The following is a 12,747-nucleotide window of genomic DNA, read 5'->3' as shown; positions in this document are numbered from 1 at the left end:
CATCCTTGCTTCTGTGTTTAGTATGTTTGCTGTCACAGCTAAACCTGGTCTTAAACAGAGCCAAGGAACAAAGGAAGACCCGGCTGCCAAGCCATTCCCAGTTAAGGCTGAGGGCCAAGGGCGAAGTGAGAGGCGCAAGGGCAACCAGCAAGCAAAAGGGTCAGATCTGGAGGGTCTGCAGGCTTAGGGAAGCCTTTGAAGGATCAGGAACTGTGCAGCCAGGTCAGGGAGGGGCTAGAGAGGACCAGAAGACACCAAGAAGAATCTACCATGCCCGTCGCCACTCTCGCCCTCACCTTTCATGTGCAGGCTGAGCTGGGGACAGGGGAATCACTTCAGGGGTCACAGGCTCTAGAGGACGCCAGAATACGCAGCTGAGGCATGGGGCCCACTGGCGTTCTCCTCCTCTTGAGGCAAAGGAGGTCTGCACCCACCCCACTTCATCCACTCATCCACCTGACAGATATTTATTGAGCATCTACTGCATGCCGGGAACTGTTCTAGGTTCTGGAGACAGGAGGGTGAGTAATGCACCAAAAACCCCTGCTGTCACGGAGCTGACGCGCTCATGGGAGAGACGGATGCTACGCAGGATAAATAAGAAAAGTACATGATGTAGCGAACAGTGCAAAGAAACTAAAGTTGAGAAAAGGGATAGGAAGCAGGAGGTTCGATTCCAGTTAGGGTGGCCAGTGGATGCCGCACTAAAAGGCATCATTTCTATAAAGACCTGAACACGTTAGAGGGACACAGGAAAAACAGTTGTGTCCCATGATGTCACTTACTGGGTGCAGACAATTACGTGCTCACCTGTGTGTCCGTCCGTGTGTGACGGACGTGGGACGGGGCTCCATGCCAGCCCGAGGGGGTGGGGCGAGGTGTCTGGGACAGAGACTGACTGTGCAGCCGGGCAGGACGCGCCCCCCCAGCCCAGCCCTGGACCTCAAGTGCGGCCAGGAATGGAGCCACGTGCCGCCAGCCCTGCTCAGCATCAGCGACACCTCCCCCCAGGCTGGACGGCGCTATCTGGGGAGGAGGACGGGCCCCTGAGATTGCAGCGTCTCCTGTGTCTGGACCTGTGGCATCGGGGGGCCGGGGACACTGCAGGGGAGCCATGGGCTCTCCACCCCCTGCCCCACCCTAGCCTACCGCCTCTGGCACCTCCCTCCCCCTGCAGGCAGACAGCTCTGCTGGGGTTTTTCCAGGCTGAGCCAGTGGCCCGACCCAGCAGGGAACCCGGGACAGGGCAGGGACCACTCCTGGATAGTCAGGGGAGGGGAGATGTCGCCCTGAACCCCCATGGCTGTGGAGGGAGGTCAGAGGTCAGAGAGCAGCTTTGCCCGACGCAGGAGGAGGTCGGGGCTGGGGAGGTCTGCGGTCCCCCACCCCCTTCCTGTTTTGGGGATGTGGGGCCCCCACATGTGGTTTCCACTGGACTCCATCCAGGGCCGTGTCTGCCCACCCAAGCCCACTCTCAAGGGAATCTCGCACGAGGGTGCAAAGAGTGGACCAGGGGTTTTCCAGGCTGGGCCGGGCCCCTGAGCCAGTGGGGATGCAGGGCGCCTCTCCCCACCCCTTCCTGACACCAGGCCGGGCCCCGGTCAACACGGAAAACTACCCAGGCCCCCGTGGCTGAAGCAGAGAGGAAACGTCCCTGAGCAACTGAGTCCCGGCACCCTCCCCGCTCAGGAAGGGGCGGGCATGGCCCACCTCCTGCACCTACGCCCGTCAGCCCCGCCCTCAGGGGCTGCCGGGCCCTGGGGCGCCACCTGGGAAGGCCAGCCAGGCTGGACGGAGGACAGCTCCATGACGGGCTTACGAGTATGAACCGCAGGGTCAGGGGTGAGGCTGGGACCTGCTCTTCACAGGCTGTGTGACTGTGGGCGAGTGAGCCCCTGGGGCCCAGCTGCCCCCCACCCCCTGGCCATCAAGTCCTCTCTCACTGATGTGACGCTCTCTGCACTGGTGTGACAGGGCCTGGCCCCGACAACGGCGTGCCAGTTGAGCCAACTCCTAGAAAGGTAGAGTGTCCCCTCCCTGGCTGCTCAGGTCACCACGGGCCATTCCAAGGGACAGCTTCTCCTGCCACCCAGGGCCGTGGGAGGGGATCCAGCTCAGAGCCTGGCGGGAGAAACAGGCCTTGCCTCCATTCCCCACACTATAAATAACACGCTCATTGTAGTAAGTCTGGAAATTACGGGAAGCAGGAAGGAAGTAGAAGCTTTCATTTAACCACCAAAGCCAGCCACTCTCAACACCTGGATGCTTTCTCAACGTGGAGTTTTGTGGGACACGTGTTTTCTGTGGTTCTCCGTAGCACTGTGGGGTCTTCCCACCGAGACAGAGGATGGAAAGGAAACGGGGGTTGGCTGCCCCGGCCGCCTCAGGTGCAAGCTCAGGTGACAGCAGACTGTCCCAGAAGGGCCCAGGGACTCGTCCAAGGTCAGCAGCTGAGCTGGAAGCCCAGCTACCAGGTGCTGGCTGCCTCTCAGGACACCAGTGCCCCAGGCACCGGCACCGAACCTCCCTCCAGCCCCACAGGCCGCCCTCCAAGGGGACGGACAGTCTGCTGACCGAGGACCTAGGCCTTCCGGTCTGGGGGAGCCCACTGGGGGGACTGGCTTCCATGGGGTTCTCTCAATAAAGGGTGCAGCTCTGGTTAGCCCCCTCCCCATTTCCGGATGGAGACCCAGTTGTGGGAAGGGGATGGGGGGGGGGAGGAAGAGAGAGGGCCGGCAGAGCCCGGTAAGGGGCGTGGCCCTGTGTCTGTTCCCAAGGGAAGACCCAGCCAACAGGGTCACCCTGTCCCTTTAAGAGCGGGGGGAGAGCTGGCCCCTCTCGGCCATCCTGTCCTGTCACCCATCCCGGCCAAATCTGAAAGGGAAAATGAAAGAGGGACCAGGAGGAGCAGGTTCCAGCCATCTCCCAGGATCCCTCGCTCAAGTCTAGCACCTCAGCTCCGGCCACGGGTGAGTGGGGCCGACCATGGGTCTGGGGGCCCCGGGAGCCCGTGGGGCCTGTGTGGGTGTGCGGGGGAGGCTCTCGGGAGATGTGGGCGACTGGAAGTCGTGGGGCGCCCGGGAGGAGAGGGGAGAGGACTGGGCCCCATTCCTGCCTGCCGGGGTCGGATGGCAGGGGACACCCAGGACAAAGGGTCCCGACAGAGTCACAGAAGTGGGGCTACTTTTGTGTCGCCCCACAACTCAGAGAGAAACTCACTGCAGCAAAAAGGGCAGAGAAAGAAAGAGGTGGCATCCTGCTAGGTGGGCTGGGCGCCTGCCTGTCCCAGGTGCACCAGACTGGGTCTGGAGACACCATTCTCCCCCGCGGAGAACAGCATGCAGGGTGCAGCCAGCTTCTGCTTCTCCAGAGGCCGTCAGGGGCAGCCCGGCTGATCTCCAAGCTCCCCTCCGAGGGAGCTGGGCTCTGGAGGAGCACAGGGTCCAACAAAGCCGCCCATGGGTGTCAGGCTAAAGCACCAGGGTGCGGCTCCTCCCCAGCACCCATCAGGCCCAGGGAGATGGACACCCATAGTGGAGAAGCACCTAACCCTTCTGCCCCCTTGCTAACTCCCTTCTTCCCACAAACTGCCTGCCACCCTGACCCCCGACTCACCCTGAAGTTAGAGGAGGTCTAAGGGACCCCATCCCGGTGGGCGTGGACGGGTGGGGGCGCCGAGCGCGGCCTCTGACCCACACCCTTCGCCCCCAGCGCCATGGGGGAGTGGGCATTCCTCGGCTCGCTGCTGGACGCGGTGCAGCTGCAGTCGCCGCTGGTGGGCCGCCTGTGGCTGGTGGTCATGCTGATCTTCCGCATCCTGGTGCTGGCCACCGTGGGCGGCGCGGTGTTCGAGGACGAGCAGGAGGAGTTCGTGTGCAACACGCTGCAGCCGGGCTGTCGCCAGACCTGCTACGACCGCGCCTTCCCGGTCTCCCACTACCGCTTCTGGCTCTTCCACATCCTGCTGCTCTCGGCGCCGCCGGTGCTCTTCGTCATCTACTCCATGCACCAGGCCAGCAAGGAGCCGGGAGGCGCGGCCGCCGAGAAGGGGGCGCCGTGCGCGCGGGGGCTCCCGGAGGGCCCGTGCCCGCCCTGCGCCCTGCGCGCCCGTCGCGCGCGCCGCTGCTACCTGCTCAGCGTGGCGCTGCGCCTGCTGGCCGAGCTGGCCTTCCTGGCCGGCCAGACGCTGCTCTACGGCTTCCGCGTGGCCCCGCACTTCGAGTGCAGCGGCCCGCCCTGCCCGCACACCGTGGACTGCTTCGTGAGCCGGCCCACCGAGAAGACCGTCTTCGTGGTCTTCTACTTCGCCGTGGGGCTGCTCTCGGCGCTGCTCAGCGTGGCCGAGCTGAGCCACCTGCTCTGGAAGGGCCGCCCGCGCCCAGCGGCCGAGCGCGACAACCGCTGCAACCGGGCGCACGAGGAGGCCCAGAAGCTGCTCCCGCCGCCGCCGCCGCCGCCGCCGCCAGCCCTGCCCTCCAGGCGGCCCGGACCCGACCCCTACGCCCCGCCCGCCTATGCGCACCGGGCACCGGCCGGCGACAGCGAGGGTGGCAGCGGCCGCAGCAAGGTGTCACTGGCCACGGTCCGCCAGGACCTGGCCATCTAGAGCTGCCTCGGACGGAGGGTGAGGTCAGAGCCCCAACCCCGCCACCGCGGCCCGCACCGCAGAAGCAAGCAGGCAGTGGCTTCTGCTGGATTTGCTCCCAGGACGCGCTGCCTGGGCAGAAGGCACGCGCGGGGAGGACTCCGGGGCAGCCCTCGTTTGCACGTCCCTCGTGCGCCCAGCGTCGCTGGGGCACAGAATGAACCGAGGCCGGTCGGGATGCCACGTCCCGGGTGGGAAGGAAGGAGGCGGGCGGGGGAGGAGGTACAGGGCAGGAGGCTGACAGTGGTCGGGTGAGAGCGGAGGAGAAGTGCAGGTTCAGGTGGTGGCCTGGTTGTCTTACCAAGGACAGAAACAACTGCGACACCAGCATCCCAACACACACCCTGTGTGGGCATACATGTGCCCTGTGTGAGCTCCGTGTGGGCAGCCCCCTCCCGACCTGCAGGGGCATCCCAGGAAGGGACCGTCTCTGCCCACGAGGGGACCCACGCAGGGAGGGGGGCAGGGCAGGGGCCCACCACCCTGGTCTGTCTGCAGGGCGTGTGAGCGCCATCCACACCTGCAGGTGCCTGGGTTGCAGGCTAGGTCCCTAGTGGGGAAGCAACCACACATTGATGTTTCTCTCCCTTTCTTTCTCCTTCCCTCTCCTTCTCTCTAAAAATAAAAATTTTAAAAAATCTAAAAAACAGTAGAAGGAAACAGGTGGAATTAATTTAGCAATAAACTTTCTGTAAGCCAATACATCCAAAGATGCCGGCACACCATCCATGTAAAAAGTACCGAGGAGATATTTTAGATTCTTTGTGCTGTCTTTGGGGCCCTGTGTGGATTTCGCACTTGGCTCAGGCTGGACCGGCCACGGGCGAAGACTCAGGTGCCACCTGTGGGTGGTGCGGCCGTGTGGAGCGGAGCAGACCCAGGTGCTGGTCTACGGCGGCAAACAAAACCTGCCTTCGCAGAGCTTACCTTCTGGTGGGGAAGTCAGATGATAAACACAGGATGTGCCCCCAGGCCAAGGTAAGGGGAGAGGGGATGACGTCCTTGATCAGTGACACGTAACAGCAGGTAGCAAGGGGCTGGCCAGGAAGCTGTCGCCAGCAAGAGCGTTCCAGTTGGAGGGAGTGGCCAGTGCAAAGGCCCCGAGGCTCAGGAATATGCTGGGGGTGTCTGAGGCCAGCAGGGATGCCAGTGTGGCTGGGGTGGAGTGGGGTGAGGAACAGGGAAGGTGGGGGTCACTAGCACCCCAAATGCAACCACAACTTTCTTCTTTTTAAAATATTTTATTTATTCTTTTAGAGAGGGGAAGGGCGAAAGAGAGGGAGAGAAACATTAAATGTGTGGCTGCCTCTGGTGCTCCCCCTATTGGAGACCTGGCCTGCAACCCAGGCATGTGCCCTGACTGGGAATTGAACCAGCAACCCTTTGGTTCACAGGCAGGCGCACAATAACCTCAACTTTCTTAGTTCTCCTCTCAGTTTCTAGTGTCTCCACCCACCTGTGCCACCACCTACGCCCGCTGTTGCCACGGCCCATCCTCTGCCCGCCTTCCCCATCCCATCAGCCACTGGGTCCACCCCTTACCATGTCAGCATTTCCTCCCGGTGACGGCCCTTGTGCACCCCTTCAGAGGCTGCCCTGGGTCGGCCTGGTCACCAAAGGCCCAGGGTACTTGCACTGCCTCAGCTCCTGCCCCAGCAGTGCCAGTCTGAATCCCTCCCTTCGCTCCCAGCCCTCACTCCCACCACCTCAGCATCAAGTCCAGCTCCTCAACTGGCCCTGATCTGACCTGTCCCAACCTGTACAGCCTCACCTCCTCCACCATTCCAACCAAAACCTGAAAACTGTCAGAATACAGAGCTGGAGGCAGTTTTTGATTATGTGAAGCTGTGTATCACTTCCGCATCCTACCTAGCTAATTCTTCCCCTTAGAGCTTCAGCTGGGAGGGGGCACCTCTTCCAGGAAGCCTTCCTAGCCTTCTCCCAGGCCTGGTTCAATTCCCCTTCCTTGAGATCCTGTTTGCCCAAGCAAGACCCCATCACTGCCCTACCCCAGCTGTATCCCAGTCACCAGCCGTGGGTCAGTCTCCCCATGGAGGACGGGGCCTGGCGCCACGCAAAGCACACATCAGCCCTGGATGACGTCAGACGGCCCCCCAGTGCGTCTCCACTGGGGGGCGCTTGACAAAGCCCGCGGACATATTAGCAGTCATGGCTGGGTGGGAGGCGCAACTAGCTTCTAGCGGGCAAGGGCCAGGGACGTTGCTGAACGAATGCCCTGTAATGCACAGGAAGGTTCCCGGGCCCAGAATGTGCTGCGGTTCAGAAACTCCACTCTAGAGCCGTGAGCTGCGTACCACGGTGGGCGATCTCATCAAGCCCTGGAGGGTCCCCACGGCCAAGGTATTGCCCTGAGGGGGAGGGGGGCCTGCTGGCATCTGGCGAGCGGGGACTAAGACTGCCACGAGGTTCTTCCACACTAAAGAATCGTTCTACGCGACTTCAGAGTGTCCCGCTGCACCTTTACGTGGTGAAAGCCTGTTTCACATGTAAACCATTCAAGGCTTCATTTGGGGGCCTTTTGTTTTGCACGGTTTTGTTACGCACTGTTCGTTTTTGTTTCAACATCCAACCATACCCTTCAGCTTCCCTGCGCTTCACGTGCACAATGGCTTCTGACCTCCTGACTTCTTTAAATCCAAATGAGCTCATTAAAAGCAGAAGCAAACGTGGGACGACGTCATATCTACCATGTGGCTGTGCCCAGGCATTTACATATTGAAATTATAGCACTTACCCTTCGTTTCTCCTCTACAATACAGTGCGATAGCATGTGGTATACGTATGTGTGCTACCTTTCATTTCGGATTCACAAAGAAAGTGTGAGAAAATGTTTGTTAAGGGAGGAGAGCGGCTGTCAGCCGGGGCCAGAGGGTGAGATAAGCGAGGAATTGGCGCCACCTGGCGGTAGTTATAGAAACGGCGGGCGGACCGCCGCGGAGGACACCCTTTCCCGCGCAGCGCCGCTGCTAACTCTTCCCAGCGCAGCCTCCGCCGCCACCTCCCCAGACGCCCCAATTCTGTGGTATCTGACGCTTCTTCTAGGGCTTCAGCGACCCAGGAAAGAAGCCTGGCTGAGAGGTGGGAGCCCGGAGTACTGGTTTTCCATCTGCCACTAATTTGCTGTGTGGCCCTGGACAAGGGCACTGCCCTCTCTGAGCCTTGAGGTGCAGTGTGAGAGGTGGGCACTTTGGGTCTCTGAGGACCCTCGAAGGCTGCCGCACTCGACCCTCCTAACCAGGAGCACCCAGGCTCCCCTGCAAGCTGTGCTCTGGGCTTCCTGCTCACAGACCTTCGGGGCGGGAAGAGGAGGGCAGAGGGATGGGGGGCTGGCCTCGGCTTGTACCCCAATCCCGTGTTCTTGTAAGGTCGCCATGTGCGTGGGATCCAAGACCCCGGGCCGACCACCACTGTACCATGAATATCAAGTCTGTGTTCACCCCCCAAATACAACTCTACTATCAAATGACCCCCGGACCCCACCTCCAGGTCCCCAAGGGCTAGGAACCCTCCGAGGGCAGGGCTGGCTGCTTCTCCCACACGGACTCCTGGGGAACTGGGGCTGTACCTTCCCTCCCACTGCGGAGTCTCTGAGGGCGGGGGGGTTCTCTCCCTCTTCCTCCACCCCCTCCAGAGTGGGGCTCCCCGACACAAACCAAGGGCTCCCCGAAAGCAGGCCTGTCTCCTGCCACGGGGTCTCCGGACCGCAGCACAGGGCGGGCCACGGTGCTCTTGCGCGACCCCTCGGCCCCAGCCCCTTGCCCAGACCCTGCGAGAAGGCGGCGAGGCAGCACAGCTGAGGCGTGTGTAGAATAAATATAATTTTAATTTTTTATCCAGTAGATCTCAGTGGAAAGTCCAACAGTAACAGGTGCACCAGCGGGCTCTGGGGGATGAGACCCCAACCCTGGGGCACAGGGGGCAGGGCAGAGCCGGCTCCCCCAGCCCAGGGGTGCAGGGGAGGGGACCGCCCCCTTAGGCCCGTCCCGCGGGGCAAGGAGGGGCACGGGTGTAGGGTGGGGGTTGGGAGCAGGCCAGGGAAATGGAGGAGCTGGGGCCAAGCTTGTCTGTCGGCCTGGGTGTGTCTGGGGGTCCTGTGGGTGGTGCTGGTGGCTGTGAGGCTGGGGGCAGGGGCAGCTCAGGCCCCCAGGCCTGCCCCTTTGAAGTGGGGGCTAGAGGGCTTAGGTCACGTGGGCCCCGATGCGGAGTGGGCGGCTCAGCCAGGCACACGGGGCAGGGAAACGCTCAGGTGTGTGCTGAGGGCCCCTTGCTTGGCCCCGCCCACCTCTGGTGGAGGGCGCCCTCCTGCGGGGGCTGCCGGGAGTTGTCCGGAACCAGTGGTTAGGCAGAAGGAGAAGGGGGCTGGCTGCTTCCCCCCACGCAAAGGAGGGGAGGACAGGCCTTGGAAAGTTAGTACTTCACAGTTTTAAAGAGGAAACAGGAGAGAAAGGCCAGGGGGAAGGCTGGGGGACACAGGGACGCGGAGAAAGTGGGGGCCCCTTGGAGCCACTGCCCTCCCCCAGGGCCCACCCCCCCAGCTCTGGATCCAGCTCCCCCAAATACACAGCACAGATTCCTTCAGTATAAATGTGCTTAAAATGAAAATTCTTATTTAAAAAATCAAAACCAAAAAAAAAATTAAAATAAAAACAAAACCAGCGAGAATACCCGGGGGGGTTGGTATGGCAGGTATGTACAGGGAGAGCCCCCGCCCCCGGCCCACCCCCTCCGCCACCAACTGAGGCAAGGGGGGCTCCCCAACCAGGAGGCAATGGCTTGCGCGTTCCGAGGATGGGGGAGCCGGGTCCTGGCGTTTGCTGGTGATGATGATGCGGCGAGGTGGGCAGAGAGGTGTCTCGATGACCACAAGGCCCCCAGGCCCCATCCCGAGACCCAAGACCAGGGGTCCTCACTCAGTTCGTGACCTTGCCCCTGATGTCAGCCCAGGCCACAGAGTAACAGTCCGTAGCACCGGGCCTCTGTCCAATGAGTGGCCACCTCCTCCCTCCTGCCCTGAGGAGGACAGGGAGGGGGCAGGGCTGGCTGGGGTCGCATGGTTGGTAGAAAGGCAGAGAAAAGCCGGGCGAGGAGCAAGGGCTACGTCTGTGGGGCGCAGGCGGTCACGGGGAGTGGGTGGCCGGGCTGCTTCTGTTCGAGCTGGGGCTGAGGCTGGGGCTGCAGCTGCGGGGCGGGGGGGCCAGGCCACCCCCCTCCCGCCCGCTGCCCCCGGGCTGTCCGCCCAGCGTGTCCAGGCCCTCTGAGTTCTCCAGCATCTCCTGGATGAGAGGTGGCATGGAGCCCGGGATCTCCATCTTCAGCGTGATCACCCGCTCAGCCCCTGCAGGAGAGGAGGGGCAGAGGTCAGCACGCACGCCCACCCCCGGCCCTGCAAGCCCTGCAGGCGAGTGTGGCCAGGAGGGCGGGCAGCACCCGCCACACACCACACCGGGGGCTTGGCTCTTTGACCTCTTTGACACAGTATCTCCCTCTGTCTTAAACTGAGAGATCGCCTTATTGTTCCACTTACTGATGCATTCATTGGTCCATTCTTGCATGTGCCCTGAGTGGGGATCGAACCTACAACCTTGGGGTAGTGGACTGATCTCTAACTGACTGAGTCACCCGGCCAGGGCTGTGAGCAGCTCTCTTAAGTCCCCAAGTCCGAGGGGCAGTGGGGAAGGCGGTTGTGAACACGGGCTCTGGGGTCACACCACCTGGTCTGACGCAGGGTCCTTGCTAGGTGCTGTGTGTCACAGCTTCCCCTGCTGCAAACACCAGCAGCCTCCTCACCGCTCAGCGGGGTTCAGAGCTGCTGAGTGAGCTGCTCAAGGACACACACACCATCTGGTCCCGGGGCTATGCCTGTAACCACCACGCACAGGGGACGAGAGGCGCTCACAGATGGGTCGCCTGGGCATGGTGGGGTCTCGGGGGACCTTGGCCTAGACACGGATAGAGACAGCTTGGGTCCTGACGAGTGGGGCGTCGTCCCGGGCACGAAGACACGGGATGTTGGCTCAGATGTGGGGGGCCCGGCCTGGGTCCTGGGCCAGCCGCTGGGACCCAGCCCCGGCAGGGACACGGGGCCAGCCTCCCTCCAGGCGTGGGAGCCTCACCCTTAGCACTGATGCTTCGCAGGTCCGTGATCTTCATCAGCATCTTGGGGAACATGTGGGGGCGGCTGGGCCTCCGTTTCCGCACATAGACCTTCAGCGCCTCCAGCAGTGGCTCCTGCAGCATGTCCACCCTGTCTGGTTGCTCCAGGTCCTGCCGGTCTGGGGAAGCAGAGGTGTCCCCTGAGCAGGTGCCCTGGTGAAGCTAGGAACATCACTGCACTCCCAGCCTTGGCCACAGGGGGGCGCACCTGCCCAGGCCACAAGCTGGGCCTCCCCACACAGGGCAGTGGAGGGTGTCCGTGTGCTTTAGGATGCAGACTGCCCAAAGCCAGCCCTCACAGTTCAGGCTGGGACCCCTGAACACAAGCAGTGCCAACCTCAAGCGGATGGAAGATGCCCGGGCAGGTCTCCCACGCCCCCCATTACGGACACTGGCAGGACGCTGCAGAACTCAAAACATGAACACGGCAGCAGCGGCCAACACTCACTGGGCCCTACTCTAGGCTCTGCACCTTTATTAACGACCACCTCCATCGGCCCATCCACTTTACGAGGGGGGACCATTACTGTCTCGTTTTACAGAATTGGGGGCTCAGAGATGTTTGGCGACCCACTCAAGGTCAAAGCTGGCCAGGACTTGAACCTGGGTGGTCCGACCAGGTGGGGACCGAGAGTTCAGGTACCCCCTGCCACACCCTCGTTGTGTGGCCACAGGCAGGCTCCTGCCCTCTGGGACTCAGTTTCCCCCTCTAAGCAGGACCTGACAGGGGCCAAGGTCCTTTTCTGATCTGGTGACCCTCGGGCATCCTGGTGAGGGGCTTCACCGCCACCACCACCCTGGGCCCGGCCAGCGCCAGCCCGCCCACCTCCACAGATGAGGCAGATGGCGCTGAGCAGCCCGGTCTCAGCATCGTCCATCTCCAGGGGCAGCAGCTGGTTGGCGAAGGCGAAGACCAGGTCCGTGAGGGGGCCGAAGCCGGCGTTGTGCATCTGGGTCCGGTTCAGGGTCAGCCCGTCCGAGAAGGTCATCGTGTCCTGCTCGGGCGTGTACCTCGTGCAGATCCGCAGGATCTGGGTGCAGAGGAGGTGAGAGTTGAGGGACTCAGCCCGTTCCCCCAGCACTGCCAGCCCCAGCATCTGCCCCCACAGGACCACCTGGCAGCCAGCCGGCCCGCTGTGGCCCGGCGCCTCGCCCACAGTAACGGCTACGTTCTGCATCTGCACCGCCCAGCTCAGTGGCCAGCGGCCAGCACGGACGCTGGACACTGAAACCACCCTATGGTGCAACTAAGGGACCGAGTGGGAGTTAAATGTTAATTAACGTAAGTTTAAACAGCCACACATGGCAGCAGGCGGCTTCTGTATTGGTCTGGTTCAGGGTCAGCCTCCTGTCTCTGTGCCAAGAATTCAGAATCCTCCAGAAACTAGACTAGCGCGGCAGATTCATGTCCACAGGACAAGGTACACAACAGGAGCTCAATAAGCGTGCGTCAGCTTCCACCGTGCCAAACCCTCATCCTGCCTCCTGCAGCCGGCACGTGGGGGGGGAAGCTGCCTGCAGACAGCAGCACACGCTGCCGCTGCCCCCCCTCCCTGGAAGTCACAGCCCACGCACCCCGCCCTGCAGGTGGCTGCGGGGGCTGAGCTGGTCAGGATGCCAGGGAGAAGAGTCCTCATCAATGGAGGCTTTGGCAGCTGCCACGGTCCCCAATCCGGCCTGCAGTCCAACCCACCCTCCAGCCCCACCCATCTCCCGACCCCAGCTGGACTCAGAGCAGCAAGCCCTTCGAACCCTGCCCTGAGTTCGAGGCATCCCTCCCACACTCCTTCTACAGCCTGAGACGCCCTCTCCTCCAGGCCCCTCCCCCGAGCCCAGCCTTGTGGCTTCTCGTCTGCATGGAGGGAGGTCAGCTCTTGCCATCGCCAGCCAGCACGTATCCCAGTCCGCTGCCTCTGTTTACCTATGTC

The 12,747-nt window shown here is 62.3% G+C and overlaps 2 protein-coding genes across 3 annotated transcripts in view; one reads left to right on the top strand and one right to left on the bottom strand.

Annotated features, from left to right (window-relative positions):
• The first annotated feature begins 2,824 nt into the window (after positions 1-2,824).
• On the top strand, positions 2,825-5,174 carry GJD3 (gap junction protein delta 3). The gene is made up of 2 exons (XM_028521383.2): positions 2,825-2,969; positions 3,712-5,174. Exon 2 carries the CDS (start codon positions 3,716-3,718, stop codon positions 4,604-4,606), a length of 891 nt encoding a protein of 296 aa, XP_028377184.1. The 5' UTR covers positions 2,825-2,969; positions 3,712-3,715; the 3' UTR covers positions 4,607-5,174.
• Positions 5,175-8,469: 3,295 nt separating this feature from the next.
• Positions 8,470-12,747, bottom strand: part of RARA (retinoic acid receptor alpha) — a 35,031-nt gene continuing 30,753 nt past the window's right edge. For both annotated transcript variants that reach the window (XM_028519993.2, XM_028519995.2), the window contains 3 exons: positions 11,646-11,850; positions 10,780-10,938; positions 8,470-10,001 (listed from right to left, as the gene is read on the bottom strand). In XM_028519993.2, coding sequence (XP_028375794.1) covers positions 9,784-10,001; positions 10,780-10,938; positions 11,646-11,850 — 582 coding nt within the window. In that variant the 3' untranslated portion in view covers positions 8,470-9,783. The remainder of the gene's footprint in view (positions 10,002-10,779; positions 10,939-11,645; positions 11,851-12,747) is intronic.

This window comes from Phyllostomus discolor, chromosome 8 (assembly GCF_004126475.2).
Source record: "Phyllostomus discolor isolate MPI-MPIP mPhyDis1 chromosome 8, mPhyDis1.pri.v3, whole genome shotgun sequence".
NCBI classification, from domain to species: Eukaryota; Metazoa; Chordata; class Mammalia; order Chiroptera; family Phyllostomidae; genus Phyllostomus; species Phyllostomus discolor.
Note: the sequence above shows the minus strand (reverse complement) of the source record. Positions and strands in the feature narration are given on the sequence as shown.

Bases quoted from the DNA above. Each gene is read 5' to 3' on its own strand.
- GJD3 (XM_028521383.2), top strand. From the start codon at position 3,716: ATGGGGGAGTGGGCATTCCTCGGCTCGCTGCTGGACGCGGTGCAGCTG.